The sequence below is a fragment of the Alligator sinensis genome, unplaced genomic scaffold (assembly GCF_000455745.1).
Source record: "Alligator sinensis unplaced genomic scaffold, ASM45574v1 scaffold347_1, whole genome shotgun sequence".
In the NCBI taxonomy this organism is placed as follows: domain Eukaryota; kingdom Metazoa; phylum Chordata; order Crocodylia; family Alligatoridae; genus Alligator; species Alligator sinensis.
Window position 1 is genome coordinate 1,302,306 of NW_005841922.1, and position 24,194 is coordinate 1,326,499.

General features: G+C 43.1%; 1 protein-coding gene across 1 annotated transcript in view; it reads left to right on the forward strand.

Moving 5' to 3' along the window:
• The window catches only part of ZNF532 (zinc finger protein 532), an 88,980-nt gene that overhangs the window by 60,339 nt on the left and 4,447 nt on the right, over positions 1–24,194 (forward strand). Inside the window, 3 exon segments of the mRNA XM_025198484.1 lie at positions 5,654–5,932; positions 18,526–18,638; positions 21,839–21,986. Coding sequence (XP_025054269.1) covers positions 5,654–5,932; positions 18,526–18,638; positions 21,839–21,986 — 540 coding nt within the window.

Here is a 24,194-nt window from a genome sequence, read left to right on the forward strand (position 1 = left end):
TGAACCCCATCCTATTCTCATCTGCCCACTTTTGTAGTCTGTCTAAATCTAGTTGCAGCCTCTCTCTCCCTTTAAGTGTGTCCACCTCGCCCCATATCTTAGTGTCATCAGCAAACTTGGACAGCGTGCTTTCCACCCCCTCGTCCAAGTCGCTGATGAAGATGTTAAACAGTACAGGCCCGAGGACTGAACCCTGGGGGACCCCACTGCTCACATCTCACCAGTTTGAGTACACCCCGTCCACCACTACTCTCTGGGTGCGCCCCATCAGCCAACTTGTGTTCTCATCCTTCCAGATCACATAACTGAGGGCTCCTCTAGATGTGCAGGTAAAGGCATGATGGGATCTGATGCATGATCTAGTCATGTCTCCTGCCATGCCATCTGACATGTGACAGGAGACATGTTTGTGGGATCATAAACCAGATCCCATCACACCTTATTGCTGGTGCAGAGCTGCTGTGACTATCAGCTCACCTCAGCTCCCAGTCACAAGGGTACCCCAGGGGTCTCCATGGCAGAGAGACCACAGCTGACGTGGCCTCCCAGGCATGGGTGTGCCTGCGTGCCCCTGCAGCTGGGACACCATGTCAGTTGTGGTCGTCCCATTGCAGAGGTGCCTGGAGTGCCCCCATGGCTGAGACACTGCATCAGCTGTGGTCTCCCAGTCACAAGGACACTTGCATGGGGTACCCCCAGGGCTGGGAACCCTGTCAGTTGATGGGACTCCCAGCTGTGGGGACATGTGCTCCCACAGCTCAGAGCCAGCATCAGCTGGGAGCTCCCAGGCTCAGGTAGTATGCATGCTTCAATCAGCTGATGAGGTTCCCAGTGACAGGGGCCTCTGGCCACATGTTCAATTAATGGCATAATAGGAAGCAGCTATAGAGTTATTACACATATTTTGTGGAATAACTTGGTAGCTTATTCTTCTTTTTATCACACCATTCATTGATTGAACATGTGTCCAGGTGACCACTTAAGATGTCATTAACTGGTTAATCATGCCTTAAGTGTAACATGTAGATGGAACCTAACAGGTACTAGCCACATAGGTTTCAACCTTTTAGCTATGTATTTTAAACATTGTTTTAGCTTGTTTTTAAAACACTGGAAATCTTAGCCATCTTTAGATTTCTTAAACCTTGGTGACATGATTTACTGTTGCTTTGCACCTTGTGTAACTAGTTACCCATTGCAAAGTAGAAACCAGAATAGTGACATTTTGCATTCTTTTTTCACTAGCATAAATGATTGGAAAAAGCACAAGGGAATGGAGAAACAGATCCCTAGTTTTTGCTGAAACTAGCACTTTGATTTTCATCTTGACCAGTGGCTTTTCTTATTGGAAAGCAACTGAAGTGTAACCTGAAGGCAAAATCAGAAGTTCTGAGAAAGCAGGTGTTTTTAAAAACATACCCAGAAAACTCTAAAACTTCTTGGAGTCTCCATTCATATTTGAGAGAAAACAAAAAAAAATCATTTCTCTTGCAAATATGACTATAAACTAGGGATTGGGAACCTTTCATAAACAGTGAGCCAGAGGCAGTGCAGCTCTGTTGTAAGTTGGGCCAGAGACAGCAGTTAGTAGGTATGCCAACACTAGATATGCATTCTCATGCAGAACGTGCAAGCCATGCTTGGTAGGTTACATAAAATCTTTGTGGGACAAATCCAGCCTGCCAGGCCACAGGTTGCTGACAATTGCTATAGACCACTTGATTGTAATATGGCAGCTTTTACTCTGGGAAAACTCCCAGTTGCTTCAGGTATTGTCTGCTAGATGGGTCCTCCGAGGTCTTGGTTACCCCTTAATAACTGTTCATGGCCTGTCTTTTTTGATGATATGCAACTGCTCGTGGTGGAGAGTGACTGTATCAAACACTGAAAACAAAGATACACAGTCTAGATCTATATATTTAATTCAGTATAATCAATAATTCCATATAATCAAGAATGACTATGTAATTATTAAAACTTGTTGTCATCATCCTATGTGTTGTTAACGCCTTTTTGTGCTGCACTTGGCTAACTTATACCTCTTTGTTAGCTCAGGGAAGCAGAAATGTTAGATGACAAAAGATGCTCTGAGATATGAGGCAGGATATTTTCCATTTTTCTGAATTAGTGCTATTCCTGTTGCAAGACTTATGGCACATTTACTTGGAAATTTATTTCCTGCTCTTCTTATATTTATACAAAATACTTTTTAACATAGTCTACAGTTCAGTGGGGTGTACATAACTTGATGCAAGAGGGCCCATTTTCTGTTAATCTTCTATAAATGGCTCCTGTTAGTTTACTCAGTACTAGGGCCAGATGAGGCACTTACATAGCAATTACACCTGTGCGAATAGGGAAGTATTTGATTCAGATTTAGCCGATTCGGAGGACAGTGATTCAATTTGGAGATTCGGATCACTGCCCCAAATCGCTTCAGCCAAATCGGCTTCAGAAGATTTGATGCTGATTCAGAGAGATTCAGTGATTCGACCATAGACTATAATGTGGAATCCCTGAAATACCTATAGCTTTGTCTTTTTTTGTCAAATTTGGATGAAAACAGCAGAGATTGTAGCCCCTTCTGAGGACATGAAGCCTGCTGAGTTTCAAGGAGATAGGTGCAGAGGTTTCTGGGAAACTGCACCTCAAACTGTTCAAAGCAAACCTCGTGACGTGTGATTGTGTGCGAGTGTTAAGGCACAGCAGGATGAAAACAGCAGGGAGGTAGCCTGTTACAGGGGGCCTTCCCGGTGCTCAGGCCAAAACAGCTCACAAAAGGGACAGAAAGGCTGCAGACAGAAGCTTATGTGCTGTTGCTATGTCCCTCCCCCAGAGCACTGGGATTGGAAGGGGACTCAGGGAAAGATCGCAGTCACTGGCCAGCTATAGGTGTCAGTTTTTCTCCCCTTGCTCCTCCTCCCTCTTCTTAGTTTCTGTTTCCCTGCAAGACTGCCTTCTGAATCTTTTTCCGAATCTTTTCTGAATCAATTCAGAGGGGGTCTTTTGTCTCCTGATTCGATTCAGATTTGATGATTCGGCCTCTGAATCAGGCCGAATCTTCTCCGAATCGACTCAGCGACCAATGCTTTGCACAACCCTAGTAGCAGTATCTCCTTATTTTCTTAATGGTGTTTTCATGGCTCATCTCATTTTTCTCATTGATTTGTGAAGTTTGCTATTTTCTTTTTGTCTTGGCTAGATTTTGCTTCATCTTCTTGACCAGGCACCAAGCAAGGAGCCCTGTCAGAGGTGTAACTGATAGAGTTTGCACCCAGGGGAAGCAGCTTCTGTGGGAGTTAATGCAGCCAAAGTGTATAACAGAGGATTAAGCCTCTGTTTCTTGCCCACCCCAGTACCTCCACCTGAAGCAACAGCTTTCCCTGGAAGCAAGGCTCTTGCAAGTACCAAGCACGCAGCTGCTTCTCTGCTTAGATTGCTAGATCCCAGGCAGGGAAGTTACACAGTGCAGGGCAGGAGGGAAGGAAGTGGGGGCACCTTTATTCTAGCTCCCTGCTTTACTCATCCACCCATATTTATTGAAAATATCTCCATCTGTGATATGCACAGCCTCTTCAGTAAGCTCAATGGGAATTAAAAATGTTGTACATACATTTTCTTTCATTGCTTTTGTAGTGTTGCTATATAGCCATAAATGATGGATGAGTTTGATAGTGCCACCACTAATATTGCCTGCTGCTGTGTAGTTTCCCATTTATTGCACAGACAATAATTTTATTGCAAAATTGCTGTTCCTTTCTGAAGCACCCTCAAACTTTTTTTTACAAGATTTAAAGATAATTGGTTTTCTGAATGAGCCATTAGTTTTTTAAATTTTCCTCTCCGCCCAAGACAGTATCCACCTCTCTCTTTCTCTCTCGCTTAGTCTCCATAGATTTTATAGGTCAAATTTGTGGGAATGGGTTTCATTGCTCTCCCTCATTTGCTAGGGACAGTGGAAGAATCTTTTATTTTTTTAGTACCAGGTTTTTTAATTAAATATTTTGATTTTGGAGATAAATGTTGTTAGACTTGACAAGCATGACTTAAACAGGAAGGTGGCCCTGTCCCAGTGGGCAGCTGAGTGTGATATTGGGAAAGCACCTAGCAAATTACTCTTGGGAACCATTGGTTATGTGATAAAGCAGGGCCTGATACCAAGGGAGTTTGAGTGTCAGACCCTGTGTTGGTTTCCTGTGAATCAGTAGTGTATGAAACAGCATTGACCACTGGAGGCCACATGCTTAGCCCAGCTATAAGACATAGTAAGTATAGTTGGAGTGTCCAGACACATTGTCAGGAGTCAGGGCAGCAAGCAAGCTGAATAGCTGTGGTTATCAAGTGCGGTTGTTTGCCTGTGGCCTTCTAGGCCAGCTGGCCCCAACTGCTTTCCTGTGTGGCTTCCTGCTTGTAAGAAGCATCTCCTTCAATGCAAAGTAGGCTATTTATCAAGAGGATAGATGCTTCCCTGTTGAGCCTTGTTCTTCTGTCTCCTTGTTTCTAGTTCCTACGTTTGATACCTTGTTTCACAGTTTCTGGGTTATGCCTGTTTGTTCCGAGTGTTCAAGGTACTGCTTATTTGTGTCTAGTTTCCTGGGTTCTGCTTGCTGGTTTCTTGGCTTCAGCCATATTCCTGCTTGCTGACTCCTCGTTCCAAGCTCCAGCCCAGCCCACTGTGCTTCTAGACTGCCTTGATGGGTCCTTGAACCCTTGTGCATCCAGACTCCAGTCCAGACCTATGTCCTCTGACATCTGGTTCCTGGTTTGGGACTTAGCTTAGCAATCACCCGTGCCCAAGTCCTGTAGCTATAGATGCCTGCTGTGGAGTCCCTGGGTAGTGACTCTGGAGTGGTCCCTGCCTCTTCTTCCTGACTGACTCCCCAGTTCGTGGTTCTGCCACGCATAACTGCTTATGTACCAGTCCCCTGTAGACCTCAGCCTCCTGACCTGCGTGCTCCTGGTCCCAGACTCTAACTGGGACTTTTGCTGCCCTGGTATTGTCTGCTCCTGCTCCTCTTAGGTTGTGACTTTCTGGGGTCAAGCCCAGACCACCTACATTTGATCATACTCCTGACACACGCAGGTCAGGAGGACAAAGGTAATAGACAGTGGAAGAGACTATCAATTAAAGGGCAAGACTTTCTTTTGGAAGTGTAGTCTCCTTACTGACAAATTCCTTGTAGGACAGATTGTTAACTGAATCAGCTGAGTAACCTGATCTTTTGAGTTGTCTTTACTTGTTTCATTGCTTAGTGCTACTGCCTAAACTGAGGCAAGGCAAACGTGCCTCTGTCTGTCACGTGGTCCACATCAGGACAGTGATCCACTCCATTGTGCACACAGGGGGAGATATTAGACTAAGCAAAATAAAGAAGGCCTTTTTTTGATATCTTTCTTCCTATTCTTTCTACCACTACCACTGCCCTATAGAGAAGCAGTGTGGACAACCACATTTCAGGTATGCATTTTTACTGGTGTTTGGGTATATTTCAACTTTGCTTCTATGTAAACCTTGTTTGACTTTATTTGAGCAAGTTATCTCTGTGATTTATATTATATGGGTGAAACTAACTGAATCCTTTGGTCATGTTTTTTTTTACATCCTAGCTAATAGCATGCTTCTTTTATGACATTTTCTTTTTTATATTTTTAGTCTATGCATGGAACCTTGAAAAGTGTGGAAGGGCCCCCAAACCTGGGTATAAATTTGCCTTTGAGCACTAAACCCACGACTCAGAATTCAGCCAGTCACAACAAAGATGACACAAAATCCATGAATGGAACAGAAAAGCTAGAGAAGAAATCTCCCTCTCCTGTAAAGAAAGCAGAGCCCAAAAAAATAAGCAACCCTGGGTGGACCTGCTGGGAATGCGATCGACTCTTCACACAGAGAGATGTTTATATATCCCACATGAGGAAAGAGCATGGAAAGGTAAATTACTGTTGCTAACAGATAAATGCTTTTTAAACATAAATTAATTTTTATCTTCTTCCAAACTCATTAACACCTTCTTCAGTTGTTCCTGATTATTCATTTTATGGGTCATTTCAGTTTTCCTTATTCTCATGCCCATTTCATCTTTTCCTTGTATACTACTTAGTATTTGTACATTCACAACATTTTCTGCCACTGACTCTTTCTCCTAGCCCTCTGTTAATTGTAGATTTTTTCAGACAGTTCTGAAGTTTCTTTGAGGCAGATGGCATGACTGAAAAATGTGGCAACATTTTTAATCACCTAATCTGATCTGATTTCTTTTCCACTTCCCTTTCCCCTCTTCCTCCTCTTGAAAATCTTTAAACAGTTTGGCTCTAGAGAACAGAAACTTGTTTTAACGGCCTGATGAGTGCCCCTTAGAATTTAATAATGAGACAGTGAGGCACATTGCAACACCTTGCAAGCTTTGATCCGTCATACCAGTTGTTAAAGCTAGAGGCCCTATGAACCAGTAAGTTGAACACCTGAAACACCTAATCAAGTCACTTAGTTGTAAATATAACTTTTCAAGCATGAACTGAGCGTAAACAATGCAATGCTATTTTCTTAAGTCTGCAGACCGCCAGGTCCAATGTTCTGGCTGTTGCTCAAAGCCTTTCTAAAGATGTGAAATTAAGAAGACTGGTAAGTGGGTAACAGTACAACTGTTAAGAACACCGAATTTCCTCTGTGGCCGAGTTACCCCTATAGGAAAAGAAGCCAAAACCAATCTTCAAAAGGAGTAGCAATATGGAGAAAAATCTAATATAAGGCAGATGCTTGGAGCATGGTACCCATGTTTCACTCACTGCAGAATGATACTGCTAGATAGCACAAGAGGGAGAAAGAGAAAGAAGCCCCTCCTTCAAGTTGCTTGGACATTTTTGGTGAAATGTTTCTCAGGAGACATGACAAATTATTGAAACTGAAAAAACAGAGACAGCACAAGCCAGCTAAAGATAGTCATGCAATTAGGATAATCACCTGGGACTCAGGAGACCTGGGTTCAAAACCCTCCTCTGTTTGCTTTTCCCTTAATTAGGGCTGCGGAGTCAATCTCTCACTCTAATTCTGGCCCAATTAATATTTAGTTATTTTTGCAGACAGGTTCCAAATAATCAAAAATTTCAATAAGAGAAATCGAGTGAGTGGGTAGAGACTTCATAGCCCAGTGGTTAGACATTCACCTGAAGTACCAGCAAATCAAGCACCAAATTGACTTGAATATGTCTTCTGCATCCCAGATAGGCCCCCTAACCCACTAATTGTTAGATATTCTGGGGCAGGGCTTTCTCTTCTTTTTTCTTGAAAATCTTCAAAAGGCCCCAGTTTTGTTTGGCATCAGAATGAAAGCAACTGTTGAAATCTCAGCATTTTCTCACAAAACAGAATTATAGCTGTTCTTCAAGTGCATGTAGGTGCACGTACACAGACACACGAGCACACACCTCATCCACACAAGCTTGGTATCTTTGGAGGAGCAGGGTCTGTCAGGGCCATTTATGTATCCTGCATTACTGTGAGGGCATAAAAGGCAGTGTCCAGGACTGTCCTTGAGTTCCCCTCTTATCAATTATTATCATGGCAAGTGCTAAATCTACAGGTTTATACCACATCCTTTATGTGATCAGTCTTTCTATCTGTAATAGTAAGCACATTTATCTTTCCTTTTGGGGGAAGGACACATCCCCAAGAGGTGCTGGATCTGCTGTTCTTTCCTGTCCCCTATCTGAATATCTAAAGAGACAAAGTTCACACTACATTTCCTTGAGCAATCCATGAAAGTTGCTCTAAACCATGGGGAAGAGAGAGATCCAGGAAGTCTGAACCTAGGAGGCTATTTGTGCCAAGTGTAGCAGAACATGGTATTGGACCAGATTACTATTCCAGTGAAAAGCAGCAGTCAAAAAAGAACACCAAAACCATGACCACCAGTGATGGCCCAACATCGGTTGTTCCAGCACAAATTCCAACAGCCTTGATGGCCTCTCTGTTGAGTGCCGACTCCAGACCTGTCATCCAGATCACCAGCTTTTTTGAGATGCAGGGCAGCAGACCCAGACCAAGCACAAGAGCAGTTCAAAGGGTGCAACAAGTTTATTATTCCAGGAAAAGGAATCTCCCTTCAAAGACAAATCACCAAAATACCTCATCTACACTGAGATGAAAATTTCAAAGAGGGCATGAGAAAATGTAGTGCTAGAGCCCGCTTCAACTGTAAGAGCCACTCTGCTCTCAACAGCAACTGGAGGGCCTCCCCAGTAGACGGAAATACTGTTTCTTTCAAGGAATCGTGGTCACTTCTTGCCTTGGCATTAGGACAGGTCCTGCAACATTCTTGAAGAGGTATTTCTTCTTGCCCTCTTTTGGGCATATCCTACATAAATTGGGCATGCTGCCTATATTAAGGTTGCTGAAACCTTGGCTGGTTGTTGAGATGAGCACCCCCCAAAAAACACCCACAAGCTGCTCAACATTGTCAGATCATCCATGTCATCAAAAGTTGCCCTCCAGATTTATGAGGGCTTGTTTCACCCAGCACAGAGATTGTGACACAGCCTAGCAGCACATGGACAGGTTGAGCAACCCACCTGGCCCATCTACTGGAACAATGTATGCAGAAGGCATAGTATTGCTAATAAACCTCTTAGCACTCAAAGCCATCACACTGCTGAGTGTGGCTTGCCTTCCTCCCTACAACATATGATATTGCAGGTAACCCCCATCCATTTGCTTTATATTACATAAACAAGCAGAAAAGATTATGGCATATACCCAACATCTTTGTACCACAAGATTCAGCAGCAGTTTAGCATACTTCCTAAGCAGGCAGTCACCAGCCATGAATAACTGCTGCCAAAATCCCTCACCAAGGTGTTATTCCATCAGTGGGAGACTCCACTGCTAGCCCTGTTTGCCACCAATTACAGTGCCAAGTGTCTGAACTTCTGTTCAAGGAATCTCAAGGCCAGGATGACTCCTGCAGTGGAACTGAAGCCACTCCATGCTTCCTAATGATTTGGTTAATTCCAAGAATTATTGCCAAGCCAAATGAGAGCAAATCAGACTCATCCTCATAGTTTTCTTATGTCTGAGACAACTTTGGCTGACAGACAACCTACAACTGTTGGAAGCATCTACAGATTGTCCAGACCAGTGTCAAAAGATCATCCAAAGCTGCTGCACCTTATATTGCGGATGTTGGGTGATTGAGCTCTGTGCTTCTGCCGTGTTCAAAAAATCCTTGCACAGAGCAGTAAGTTATCCACTAAGGGTGCTGACAGACATGGCGGGGAAAAAAAAACCCAGCACCTTAGTTCGGCTCAGCTCCGCAGCGTCTGTATAAATCGGGCAATTCAGTGGGGCTTTTTGGCACTTTTATCTAGTAGCTGATTGAATTAGCTTTAGATAAAAGTGCCAAAAAGCCCTGCTTCAGCACCTGATGTATACCGGTGTTGGACAAGCCAGGCCCAACTAACGCGCACTGTCTCCTCTGGGCACGTGCTGCGCTCAGCACAGGGGTGCACTGAGCTTAAAGTGCCATTTTTTCTTTAACACATCTGTAAGCAGCCTAAAAGGCTTTCAGATCTATACAGTATTTAATCTGGTCAATGCAATACAGTCCAGACCCAGTGTAGGCTTCAATATCACAGATTCTGGACATTTTTACTGTAATTAAAATATCCTGTGTTTTGTCAGAGCTCCGTAAAGGTCCATCTGTTATAGTTGCTTTTTATCATCTCTGGCTCAGCAGTATTCACATTTTGCAAGGGCCTAATATGTAGTTACCTACCAGTCAGAAAATGTACTCTACTGCGGGACCTTAACATCAGCCTTCTGAACTTAGAAACTCTCCTGTGAGCCCCTTTTAGAATGCTCCATCCACAGTCTTACTCTCATGATGGTCATTTTGATGGCCATCACCACAGCCAAAAAAATGAGCAAGCCCTAGGACTCCTCCATACCTTGGACCATAAAGACAAGGTGGTCCTCATTCCAAATTAACTCCATTCCACTTAAACCAATTAACTTCTCAGACCCTTGTTCCAAACATGGTGGGAGGAAGCTGCATGCTCTGCATTTCTCCTGAGCTCTTCAGTATTATATCAGTAAGACCAAATCCTTTACAATGCTGGCCTGTGCCATCATTTTGTAGACATCATTGGCTGTTCTACAAGTCAAACAGACTATTTCATCATGGTCAAAGAGGATACTGCATTTTATTTCACTGTATGACAAAGTTGACCAGTGCACCTCTGCCAGTGACTGTGCGCTCACTCAGCATGGCCCAGAGAGACATCCTGGATCTGCTAATGAAATGGGCCAGTCAGAAGGGATCATGTGACCCATCCTCCATGGCTATTTTTGACAACATTAGTAGCCACAGGTTTCAAATCATAAGGAAAATGAGGGAGGCTTATGGTCACTTCAACTTTATTCCCTTCTAAAAGAGCACAAGAGGCACAGATACGTTCATTGAAAAGATTCTGAGCTTGCACTGATGAGGCACATAAAGCGTTACAGTGTAATTCACATTATCTACAGCATGTTGGAAAAAACACTTACCTTTGGTATTAACTATTCTTTGCCATCTCTTTTTCATGAGAAGGGTGAATTCTAATTTATCAGGCACCTGCTTCCAGCAGTTTGTATGAAAACTGGATCACCACACATGCCAGGCAAGGAACAGAGACACGACCCTGTTAAGAGTCCATTACTTTCTCTCTCTCTCCACCAGCTGGAGGAAGGTTGAGGGAGACGGCTTAACTTGAGACAGGCCTTGATCCTTGCTAATGTTCCTACCCCACTTCTTTTCCTTAAATTCCTGAAACAGGGATATTAATGATCCTTATAATGATGGAGGTAGTGATGTGTGTGATAAAACTTCTGATTGCCATCTGTTGAATTTCTACAAAAAAACTGCTCTAGCAGGAACCGGTCACCTAACCTGCTATTTTAATATGACTCACTTTATTGTATCTGGGGTTAAAAGAGAAGAGTAGGAAAACTTCTGCCAAAAAACTCTGTGAGAAACCCTACTGACTGTATAAAAATCCTGAAGTCCTGCTGATTCTAGAGAGGGATTTTCAGCAGATTTTTGTCAAAATGCTTTACCAAGTTTATACCATCTTAATGAATATAAAGGTGTTTCTGAAGTTAATAAATAGAGAACAGTGAACAAGTAAAGAGGGAATTAAACAATCTACCACACTGCACTTTGTAAGAAACAGAAATGAGTGGGAAGAGGAAGTCATTTTGGCCAAGTAGCAAAGATCATTTTCAAGATCCTAATACAATGTTATAAATGGCAGTAAATGCCAAAAAGTTATTGCCAGTGTCTTATCTGTTTACACTGCTTTTGTCCACAACCCATGATTGTCATGCAAATGATACCATTTCACTCCATTTCTGATGGTTCATAAAAAGACTGCGTGCATCAGAATACTGGTGTCCCTATTTTTTTCTCACAACTGCACCAAAAGGGTCCAGTATGGCATGAAAGAGAACTGAGTTCCCTCTCTATTTTTGGTAGAGTCCCCTTTCTTACTTTAACTGCATTTCTGAAGCATGGTTCTACTTCAGTAAAGAACTCTCTGATTTAGACTACTATATGCTCCAACCACTCATACATTTCAGTCTGCAACTGAATACACAAACACAGCTGCTGATTGTGACCCATGGGGCTGATTTTTTTAAGCTAGTGGTTTGAGGGCAGGATGATCAGACAAGCAAGAAAGCTCATGTGATCTCCATCTCTAAAGGCCACTTTTGATATCTCATTGAAGTCCATAGTGAAACACCCAAGGATTCTAACTGGCTCAGAATCAAGTTTTGTAAATTGATTCCTGACACGATTGATGTATATTGCATATAGATAAACTCAATCAAATGTGGTATAGAACCCATTCAGTGTGGTAATCCTGTCAAGCGGATGCAGTATTTCGATTCCTGTAACACCCAGGAGTTTTTATGACATAAATGTGCCCCAGTACAACTATAGCTTTATTTTTGTCAAATCCCATCCCAGAAAGTAAAATATACTGATCTCCACTGTTTTGTCCTTTCCTGTTTGCTAGTTTGTAAATGCTTTTATTATTGCCTCTGAGAAATAGGTTTAAAATCAGATGCACTTTCATTTTACCCTTCTACAGTTCTTAAAAGCAGGATGATTTTGTCACTTCACAATCAAATGTAGAATCAAATCCAGTCTAATCAAATCCGGTTCCAAGGGGTAAAAGACACACAAATTAAGGTTAGTACATTGATGCTTTGCATCAGATACACGCAGATAATGCTTTTCTAAGATTAATTTTAAAGCTATTTTTTTACTGCTGGTATTTAATGAAAAACAGTGCATTCCGATCTCAGTAGTGACCCTGTTTTATTATGAAATTCTATTTTTGTGCTTTAAAATGATGATCTGAAAGCTTTAGTTCATTGCTTATATGTCTTGACTTACATTTTTTAGTTTTGTGAAGCATGCCCTTCCAAAAAAGCACAGGGCTTGTGTGCAGCAATTAATAAGCATTAAATATTCCCTGTCTTTCAGAGATGGAAAATAAAGAGCATCTGCTTTGGTTGCTCTTGGATCGCTCCATAATTGGTTTTAAAATGTCAATATTCATTAGTTTAACAAAGTTTTAAAATTAAATGCATACTTTTGTTGTAGAGCCATAGGCTTAGAAGGGGACCTCAAGAATCATTGGGTCCACCCATTGGTACAAATGTAGGAATGCTACTCTGAAACCATCCCCTTTCCAGTACATCCAGCCTGGTCTTAAAAGCCTCCAATGAAAGAGATGCCATACCTTCCCGGGGCAGTCTATTCCACTGCCGTACTCTTTTATCAGTAAAGGCATTTTCCTGATCTCTAATTTAAATCCACTTTGCTATAATTTAAAGCCATTGCTTCATGTCTTTCCCTCTGCAGCAAGTGAGGACAGATATTCTCCCTCTTCTTTAAGGCAGTCATTTGGATATTTGGTATTCATAGAGCAATTAGAATTGAGCATCAGCTATAGATTATGAAGTGGGCCATATAATTCCAATAAAGTATGGGATAAATTGAAAAATTATATTATACTACATATTTTCAACATGGTAAAATGGCCTGTACAAAATGGTGCTAGCTGAAAACTTAATAGGAACATGGGAGTTATCATAATATTTTAAACCAGTAGCCAGTACAGGATGCTACAGAGGAAGGTGGAACAAACCCTGTTGTAGACTGTTACAGAATAATTTGCCCCAAAGAAAAAGTACATCCCAAAGTCTGTCATAAAGAAGTTTGCTTGTGGCGAAGGAGTTTAAAAGAACTAGATGCTGACATCCCATTGAATTCCAATAGGAAGTTAAACACCTAACTCCTTCAGAAACGTGGCAAAACCAGCCCAAAGCCTGAGAGTTCAGAACCCTTCCAAATATATTTAGCTTTTTCTTTTTTTAAGTGACACTTATTCCCTCACTAGCCACATAATGTCCTATCCTGCTTGGAATTTCTTGTGAGCTCTTGACTTGGGTGGTTTATTGTGCCAGTGAGGTCTAAACACTAGCTTAATTATGCCATGTATGGAAAGGTATTTCTTTGATTTCCATTTTAAGTTTAGTGTCTTACAATTTCTTTGAATGTCACCTTTTCATATTATGAGGCAGGGAGAAGGTCCCAACTTGGCTATGCTGTATGAGTCATTATTTAGTAAATCTTCTCTTTTCATCTGTCTGCAGTAAGCTGTCCCACTATTTTCAATCCCTCTTCATGTCCATTTTTTCATGCCTCTAATCATTCGTATAACCCATCACTGAAACCATTTTATTCCTGCTATATCCATTTTTACATAGCATGATTACAAATTAACATGGTGTTTCAAGTGAGGATGTACCTTTGCTCTTTATAATTATGTTATATATTTTTTTCATTTAATTTCTTATACATCCTAACATTTTGTTTGCTTTTTTGACTGCTATTCAACAATAAACAGAACCTGAGCTGTCTGGAGTGATGTGTAGTTCTTTATCCAGAGTTGGTATGTAGTTAATTTAGAACCTAGTGTTTGATGGTGCAATTTCCAGACACCTCCTGGAGCTTGCAGAAATTTTGCCCATTGAGGCACAGTCCTTCCAGCACTCTTGTGGGCTGATGATTAATTCCCCCTTCTAGCCTACTGACACAAAAGGAAAGCCGGTTTTTAACAGTGATTTCCTGAATAACCTGAAACATTTCCTTAAGTTCATTCATCTTCAGATATTTTGAATCTTTCTCTACTTGCCATTTCCTTTTGAAAATCATGAAATGTTTACACAGTATCTCTTTTAATCTTCCACAGATGCTCAATGAAGCCCAATGAGGTTGTGGGTTTCATATTGTCTGCTGTGTTGCAAAATGCATTGATGGGAAGCTTTAGCGGTTTATAGAACACAATCAGCTTTCCACATTTAGGCACATAAATGAGAGAAATGTGTTGATTTCTTTCCTCCACGTGATGTTTAGTTTCTCTCCTTGTTTTGCTATAAACTGTTTCAACTGGTCTAGAAAGTTATTAATTTGGTGATTAAATACACGGTGGTAGTTGGGGTTGGACAGGATTCTGCCTCTAAAAACTTCACATTACATTTGGTGTATTTTAACTCAGCATCTGTCTGAAATAAATGCAGTGCTTGGACCCACTAATTTCTTATATAAAGAAGTTTACCGTGCTGTATTTCCTAAAAGACAGCATAATTTACATGCCATGAAAGGATTTTGAGAACCATTTCTTCTCCCTCTCAAAAATGTAATCTTCTCATGTTGGTAATGAGATTCCCCTGATCTACCTGTAACAGTTCTTACTCAGATGTACTGATTAATTAATTCAGGGCATCCTTGGTCTTGTATGCGCTGTTCACCAGTCACCTCAGACTTTGCAGTCAGTAATAGTTCACAGTAGTGAAATTACATCTGCAAATCTCTACTTAAAGAAACATGTCCTGGCTTTTACAAGCCCTAGAACTGTTTCCAAGCAGTGTAACCAGTAGGAAGGATGCACACACAGACTAAAGATCTGGCATTCAAAACCACAGACAAATATAAGATCATTGTTCTTCCAATCCTGCTTCAGTTCCTTATATGTATCAGAAAAATCAATCTGGAAACAGTCTCATTTGTGTGTTACACTTAGGATTTAGAGTTAGTTTTGTATTATTTCAGGTTAGAATAGGCAGCTCTAAAAGAACTGTTCTGCATTCAGAAGATGTAATTCTTGTGATATTAGAAAGCCCCTCTCGGCTCAGTATAGATATTTATTGTATAATGGAGTTGGAATTTATGTAGGAGATATTTTGGCTTATGCTCTAGGGGCTAAGAAAGGATAAAGCAAAAAACTGCATGTCATCCTTCTGGAAAAGGCTTTTTCTGCTCAATCCACTGAGTGTGGTAGATAGGAATATATAGCCCCATCCCTGGAGTCCAGATCTCAAGCACTGACTGAAGTGCTTTCATCAGGGGTCTCCACTGGAATATTGAAAGATTACAATACACTGGCCACAGGAAAAAGGGGATGAAGTCTGTGAACTGCTCTGAAGAAGTGGTGTCAGCATTGGAAAAGCAGTAGATGTGAGATAAGAAATAAGTCATGACTTCTTTTAGGTACCACCCAGACTCTGGATCAGAATATCCTTTTCCTTGAACCTTCATGACAACCTTCTGGATAACCCCGCAGATCACAGCACTTTAGATCAATGTGTGGGTAACCTGGATTTCCTTCCATGGGCTTAAAACATGGGTATGAGGTCCAAGCTAATTCTGTCAGATCTATTGCATCTGCAGGCTAGACAACAGCCTCCTAGTTAGGAGAGGAAAGTTTCAGGGAACCAAAGTAGAAGTCTGGGTCTGACCAGGTCAGCTAACAGATTTTCAGAATCACGGTGATCTAGATTAATGTGTTGTATCTCCATGTTGACTTTTATTTTACCTCTGTTCCAAGTTGGCTGTTATCTCAACAGTTAGCAGAAAGGTATAGACAAGGACCTGAAAATGTCACTAGACTATGATGAGCAGAAAGTTTTTCTGGGTAACCCTGAGGATCTTAACCTGTCAGTTTCTTCAGTGTTTAAATTGTTATTTCAGTTAAACATAGCTGAGAAAATAATCTGCCAAGGATGAGTCTTCTTGCCTTCTGAGTGTGGGGCCAAAATCCTACAGTACCCCTACTATGGCTCAAGTTGATAGACCTGCCATTTCACAGTCCTGCGTTCTTGGACTGATGACATGCTAAATAAATTAAAGGACTCTATCGCATCAGCTTCTTCTTGGAGCTTTTCCATTCCACGCATAGTATATTTATAAAGTCCTTATGACCAAGTTTATGGGTAGCATCACTAAGGACTGTTCTATTCGTCTTTCTCTTTTATGAGTCACCGGTACACACAGGGTATCTGTGCTGGCTTCTTTAGTGCTACAGCTGCCATTACCTCCAGCAAGCATTAGTTCAGAAAGAAAAAAAATCCTAAATGCTCAAAATGAGCTGACATGAATTGGGTTCTGCTTCTTTACTTTTCTCAGCAGAATTGTTTTTCCCCACTTCCTTCCACAGGGTCTGCTGCACATATGGTAGTTTATCATATAAAACCATCAGATCCTCCAAATTATGAAGGGTTATACTCTGCAGTTGAATTTCATACCTTTCTCCATCTTTCCTCTTGCCTTTTCCTGTGTCCCACCAACGAGTCATTATTGTGGGACCAAGTCACCACCCATCAGATTTGGGAGAACAGTGCTTTGGTCAACTCTCAGTTAGGTGCCTCTCATATCCTTCTTCCAGTTCTCTGCTGCTTGACCTCAGCTGCAGAAACAATTTGGTTAACAGACCTCTGCATATATTGTCTTTGCACATCCAAACTGATCTTCCTTTCTTCCTTGCTGCTTTGGTGCCAGAGAAGAATCAAAGAAGAGTTTTCTTTTTTAACCACAGTTCATGTTGCTAGCTCTGTGGTAGGTGTACATATGCCTCCTTATGGTCACACTGGTTTTGTAAGTGTTTTGGGGCCTGTGACCTGCTCAGCTGCTGACAGATGTTAAAGCAGTCATGCCAGTGTGGTCTGACATGGCAGGTTGTGCAGTTCTGGGAACACGGCATAAAATTCCTCAAACCCCAATCGCGGGGCTGCCAGTTAGGGGAATCAGACATCCTGCAGCTTGGCAGCAGAAAGCTCCAGCTGCACGTGCCATGCACATAGAAGCAGCAGCTAGGGATCCAGGAGCTCCCTACTCCACATGTGCCATTTCCACAGGCACCCAGGAGTGTACCTGAGTGGGCATGCAGCTGGGACTCCCAACATGTGGGAGGGCAGTGGGGGATGGCCTCATCCCCAGCCCACTGCGGGGGCACCCTTTCCCTGCTGCCTGGAACCTTTCAAAAGCCGCCATGACGTTAGGAGCTTGGACTGAATGTCCACCTGCTTTTTAAGTTCCCTGGGTGCTGTAAGCCTGTCTTCAGAGAGAGGCTCACAGTGCCCTCCGCAGTAAGCTGGTGATGGAGCCATCCCCCACTGCACACACCAGTTTAAAGAGGTACCTGGAGCAAGCAGGGGATGTGGGAGCTCCCTCATCCTCAGCCACTTGCTCCAGGCTGTTTTTTAAAAGGGCACATGCAGGAATGAGGGAACTCCCCCATCCCTCTGCTTTTGTTGGGTGCCTCTTTAAATCAACGCATGCAGTGAGGATGCAGCTGAGGAAAGCAGGTGCAGAGTTCCCCTATCCCTAGCTCTGCACCAGCTTTTAAAGAGGCACCTGGCATCCTGAACCCAAAATGTGGGACTGCCTCCAGGACTGAGAGCAGGGGGCAGCCCGGTTAGGGACCTAAACCTGCCTTCTGCTCACTCCTGCCAGTTGAGCAGGGGTCAACTTTGTCTTGGACCCCAGGGTTGCCCAGTGCTGGATCTTGATGCTCAAGTAGGTGTTGGGATTCAACACTGAGCAGTCCCAGTTTGGATTCAGAGCTGTCCCCTATCTGATCCTCTGCTGTGTCCCAGACCCCAGAGCTACCCAATGCCCTGAGACTCACCAGGACCCAGCACCTTAAAGAGCTTTAAGAATGGGGCTGCAGGGCAAGGTGAGCCCACATCCCGATTCCATCAATCACCTATTATCAGCACTGGGACCAGGGCAACCCCCAGCTAGATTCCACACCACAGGCTGCCCAGGTCCCAGTGCTGATAGTCAGCTGATCATTAGCACTGGGAGGATGAGACATGCCACAGATTCAATTTACGGTATCATACAAACTAGCAATAAAGATGTTAACCATTTTTTGTGAAATATTTTTGTGGCTGGTTTGCCATTTTGTGGTACCATAAATGTAATGAATGTAAGGCATGTTGCTATTTATGGTGCAGTTAATCCATTCATTGTGCTAGAAATGTTATGTGTACCAAGAGCCCTAATGTTCTATTGAGGCAGTGTACATGGAGGATACCAGATCTCGGTAAGTAACTCCCTTTCCTATTATTAGAAGTTGCATATAGCTTTTGCTTACTGTTTTAATTGATAATTTCTTCTTTTTCTCTCTCTAAAGCAAATGAAAAAACATCCATGTCGACAGTGTGACAAATCGTTCAGTTCATCCCATAGTCTGTGTCGCCACAATCGTATCAAACACAAAGGCATTAGGAAAGTTTATAGCTGCTCGTAAGTTCTGCTTCTAATATTCTTTAACATAATGGAAACAAAGCTAGAGAGACCTATTGTCAGTTGAATTCCACTTCTTGATCATACTGAGCCAAGTATCAAATTAATTTAGATCAATTGATTTTATGAGACAGAAGCACAGTTCATCTTTGAATTTGAATGGCAGTCATATATTCTGTTCCTGTATGCAGTGCAACTAATTGTCCATGTATGCAGTGCAGCTAATTGATCACAGGGTGGAGCTTATCAAATTTTTGGCTGTTAGACAAGCAAAATATATATTTAATCAAGCTGGGATGTTACGGTTGTGGATTTGGTTAGTAGGTGTCTCTCAAGAAAGTACATGCTTACATGATCTAAGAAAAGCCACTGACTTAGTCTGCAAATGAACCTGGAAAGCTGTTTTTCTAAATCATAAAGAGGGATATGAAATGCCTAAAAATAGATTGGTTTAAATAAGTCTCTAGTTGCGGCTGAGAGATGTTTTGATATGGGATTTGGTAGAAATAATAATGTCAATAAAAGGTACGTGATAAAAGCATCCAGACTTTCTGTGACTTCTGCTCGTTCTTTATTCCACCTTTCTTTGAATACTATCAAACCAAGTCCCAAGGGGTGAGTGAATAGCATAAAAAGTGGAGCTGGGACGTTTCCATTCCTTTTGGTAGATCCTAATCAGGCCTCGGGCCTCAGCACCATCTGCTTCACCATAAAAATCACAAGACCCAGTAGCTAGTAATTTTGTAACACCGCCATGGGCCAGCCACTCTGTGATATTCGAGCATGGTGTAGTATTACTTCACTCCTCCCAGGCAAGCTTCACCTGTATTGCATTCAGAGTTCATTTCAGCATGATGTTAACTGATCTCTTAGGTGCTGTTGAGTTGCACTAATCCCCGTGTAATCAGGCAGTCTGCTGTTCCACTTATTCCATTCATCATGTGATGTACCTCCTATTTGTTATATTCATACATCTTCCTTTAAAGGAAAACTAACTGCGTATATTTTATTTTAATTTCACAATCATCTCAGTTTACTGTGGAAACCCATGGAATTGTCTTTCTTAAATTAACAATACATACAAAAAATGAATGTGTGAAGAATGATATATTCTGAAAGAAAATATTGGGGTAGATCTTGTCATCTTCTAGCCAGCCCCTTCCAGAAACCATTCTAAGACAGCCATGTCCCCAGCTCAAACATCACTTGGGCTCATATTATATCCAAAGTCACCTTAGGAGTCTGGCAAGCCCCCTAATCCTTGCCAGAAAACAAACCAAACAAGAAGAATAAGGCATGAACATATGAACAATTTACTGAGAGGTAAGAAAAAGTCAGGGCTTTGCTATGTGTCAGCTGCTCCATAATAACTGTTCGTGTGCATGGGCTTACCCTACAGTAAGTGGAAGTTAAACCATACTAGCTCATGTAGCTCTCCCTCAGATCAGCTCCCATTTATCACAGGGTAGGAGCATGCACACAGGCAGTTAGCACAGAGAAACTCATGCATGGTAAAGTTCACTGTGACAGGTTCATGCCCCAGGGGTGGCCATGACTCACCCCTGGTGGCTGAGTAACTCCTGTCTGACTCGGTCTCTATTACAGACCTTCCTTAATTGCTCACCCGCCATGCCTTGTTCTTACTAGAGGTTGAATAAGGGAGGCTGCCCACTGGCTTTAGTGAGCCTTAGTCTATTTTGCAATACTACTGGGTCTCTCCTGACCCTACAGCAACCTTGCCTTGAACCTTAAGCTCAATGGGCCGTATCAGCTCACCTGTGCCCTCGCAGGGCCCTTGTAGCTTTGAGGGCTACATGCATATATATCTGTGCCCTCCAGGACACCCGTAGCTTTAAGGGCTCAGTGCGTGGCTCCATTTCCTCCCCTACACCACGCCCCAAGCCTTGCAGATGTTCTCGCTCTTCGATGTTAACTATTTATACGCTTGGCACCCTTGGGCCCTCAGACCCCCTGGTCCCTTATGCAGTCTCCCTCTGAATTCTGGGACCCTTGGTCCCACATACAGCCCCTCCTCCGGGCTCTTGGACCCTCTAATCTGGCTAAGCCCGCTTTGGGCTCATGGACCCTCTAGCCCGGGTCAGCTCTTTCCTGCACACATGGACCCTCTGGTCCAGGTCTCAGCCTTTTCCTAGGCTCCTGGACCTGTACTGGGCCCCAGTCTCAGTCTGAGGGCTCCTGGGTTACTGCTTTTCTAAATAGGCCTTGAGCCTGTCACTGCAGGGCTACCCATACAGCTTAAATGAACAAGAAGCATTGCAGCCCTCTGGCAAACGCATCAAACCCTCTAGGGGTTTAACATAAAACAAAGGCCACTTGCCTGTAAAATCCAGTCTTTCTCTGCCCAGGAACTTGCCTCTGTTCCCAGGCTTGCATAGCTGTCGAGGTAAATCCAGGACCCTTCAGAAGCCTTGCTGCTCTGCTGCCAGGAGCTCCTCACTTTGTGGCTGCCAGGGGGGGACTTACTGCTCAAGGTGCAGGCTCTGGGCTTATATAGCTCAAGCCTGAGCCCTATTGCAGTCAGGCAAGTCTCTCATTAGCCCCGCTTTGCCACCTGCAAGCAGCCTCCCAGTCTTTTGCTCTCTTAAAAGAGCGAGCACATCCCAGTGCCCTACTACACCCACCTTGTTTTCTCCTAAGTTAATTGTTCGTATGTCCGTACCCTCATTCTGCTCTGTTTAATTAACCCTGAATGCTGGCCAAGAACATCGGGAACAAGGGAGGACAAAAGGGAGCTATGAAAGGATTTTTAGGCTTGATGATCCCTGTCCAGACGCTTATCAGAATCCAGTGCTGAGGGCAGACTGAGGTGATATTTGGAATCCAAGTCCAGGCACCAAGGAGGGAAGTTTTCAACCAAGAAGGGCTTGAACTGGGGAGAGAAACTGTGCAACGCATACACACCAGTCATGTGGACAGAAGAGCAGAGAGATGCTTATAATCTTCAGTTTTCACTGCATCTCATAATAAGATGGCTTCTGGTGTATCACTTCACAGATACCACTGCAAGAGAGAGGTTATTTTTAACTCATAATATATTTGGTCATTTTCCTTCAGCTTTTTAAAATACTGGAGTCTAACAAATTGCATTGTAGCCTGGATATACTCTACTATTGACACCTATATTGTTTTTTAAAAGAGGACAAATATTTACCATATGTCTGCTTTGCATTTATATACAGTCATTGCCCTGATTCAAGACGTACGTTTACTAAACGGTTGATGTTAGAAAAACATATTCAGCTAATGCATGGCATTAAGGACCCTGATGTGAAAGAAATGACAGAATCAACCAATGTAGAAGAAAGTGAAGTGAAAGAAGACGCAAAGGTAAATGCTTAGCAAACAGCATCTTTCCTCTCCCCTTCTCCCCCCCCCCCCCCTCTTTTTTGGGGATAAATGTTGACCTTTTTAATAAGTAGCACTAATTTTAAGGTCAGAGGAAACCATAATGATTATCCTATCTAACCTGTGTCACACAGGAAAAAAGAATTTCATTCTTTTAATTTATGCATCAAGTCTCTATTTTTTGGTTGAATTAGCAAGACATTCAAGGCATCCGGTCCTCTATGTACTGAATAGCCTTGTTTCTGTGCTGGAAGGAGAATGTCTATATGTTCACTCTGCTTGGACCCATTTAATACCCATTTAATGAATCAGCATGGATTCATTAGGGGGAGATCATGTCAGACCAACCTGATTGCCTTTTATGATCAGGTCACAAAGGCCATGGATGCAGGTGTCGCGGTGGATGTAGTCTTTCTGGACTTCAGCAAGGCCTTTGACACCGTCTCTCACCCCATCCTAATTAATAAACTAGGCGACTGTGGCATAGATGCCTACACGGTCAGATGGATTGCAGACTGGCTGAAGGGTCGCACTCAGAGGGTGGTGGTGGATGGATCATATTCGACTTGGGGGGAGGTGGGTAGTGGAGTCCCTCAGGGCTCGGTCCTGGGCCCTGCACTGTTCAATTTCTTCATCAGCGATCTTGATGTTGGGGTGGAGAGCAACCTGTTTAAATTCGCTGATGACACCAAAATTTGGGGGGAGGTGAGCACGCTAGCAGGGAGAGAGAGATTGCAGAAGGATCTGGATAGGTTACAGGGGTGGGCAGACAGGAACAGGATGCGTTTCACATGGGCCGACAATACGAGGTCATGGTTGGCAGGGCTAACCGGACCTTGTCGTGCATCCACAGGTGCATCTCGAGTAGAGCCAGGGAGGTGATCCTCCCCCTCTATGCGACGCTGGTCAGGCCGCAGCTGGAGTATTGTGTCCAGTTCTGTGCGCCCCATTTCAGGAGGGATGTGGACAACATGGAGAGGGTCCAGAGGAGGGCCACCCGCATGATCCGGGGACAACAGGGCAGACCCTACAGTGAGAGACTGCGGGACTTGAACCTATTCAGCCTCCACAAGAGAAGGCTGAGGGGGGACCTGGTGACCGTCTATAAACTCACTAGGGGGAACCAGAAGGGTTTGGGGGAGACGCTGTTTCCCCTAGCCCCTGCTGGCATAACAAGGAATAATGGGCACAAGTTGATGGAGAGGAGGTACAGATTGGACATCCGAAAAAACTACTTCACAGTCAGGGCGGCTAGGAGCTGGAACCAACTTCCAAGGGAGGTGGTGCTGGCCCCTACCCTGGGGATCTTTAAGAAGAGGCTGGATACTTACCTGGCTGGACTCATTTGAGTCCCGTTTTTGTTTTTAGGGTGAGTGGTTTTGTTTGTTTGTTTGTTTGTTTGTTTGTTTGTTTGTTTGTTTGTTTTTTTGGGGTTGTTCTCCCGCCCTGGCGGGGGGGCGGGCTAGAAGATCTATTAGGTCCCTTCCGACCCTGAAACTATGAAACTATGAATACTTCCTGATATGACTGTTAACAGTGGTGCCAGCGCATTACCAATTACTTAATTTTATTCCATGCGTGGTGTATGAGAGTGATGATTGGGGAGTCTTATCATGTGGGCATATAGGCTCAATTTAAAGTGGTTCTATAACCCACCATGCAGTGTTTGATGTTGGAGTGCTGTTGACTAGTACTGAACAGACCTCATTAGGCAGAAGAATGCTGCCCCAAATGTCACGTCTTTATGGTTTATACAATATATCCAAGTGACCTTGGTTACTCGGTTTTACTAGGACAGTTCTCGCTTTTCATATGCTGCCAGGACATTTTTTTCAAGACACCCAGAATACTCTGTTTTTCATTAAAAAGTTGTAAAGTTTTGTGTGTGTGTGTGTGTGTGTGTGTGTGTGTGTGTTTTCGTATTTCCATACTTGATAAGATTTGCTTTGTATTTATCAAAAACAAATGGTATGGTGGAATTAGCGTTCAGTGGTCTCACCTTCACATGCATGTTAGTGCGCAGCAATAAACTCCAGCATGTGTCATGCTGGAGCTTATTGCTCTCAGTCACCGTGTTTATATGTGCATGCAGGGCTGCAGCACGTGAGCTGGGTCAGAGCAGCCCCAGCTGGCAGGAGGCCCGGGGGGTCAGCATGCCAGCCCACTCAATGTGCTATGGAGGGGCTGTCT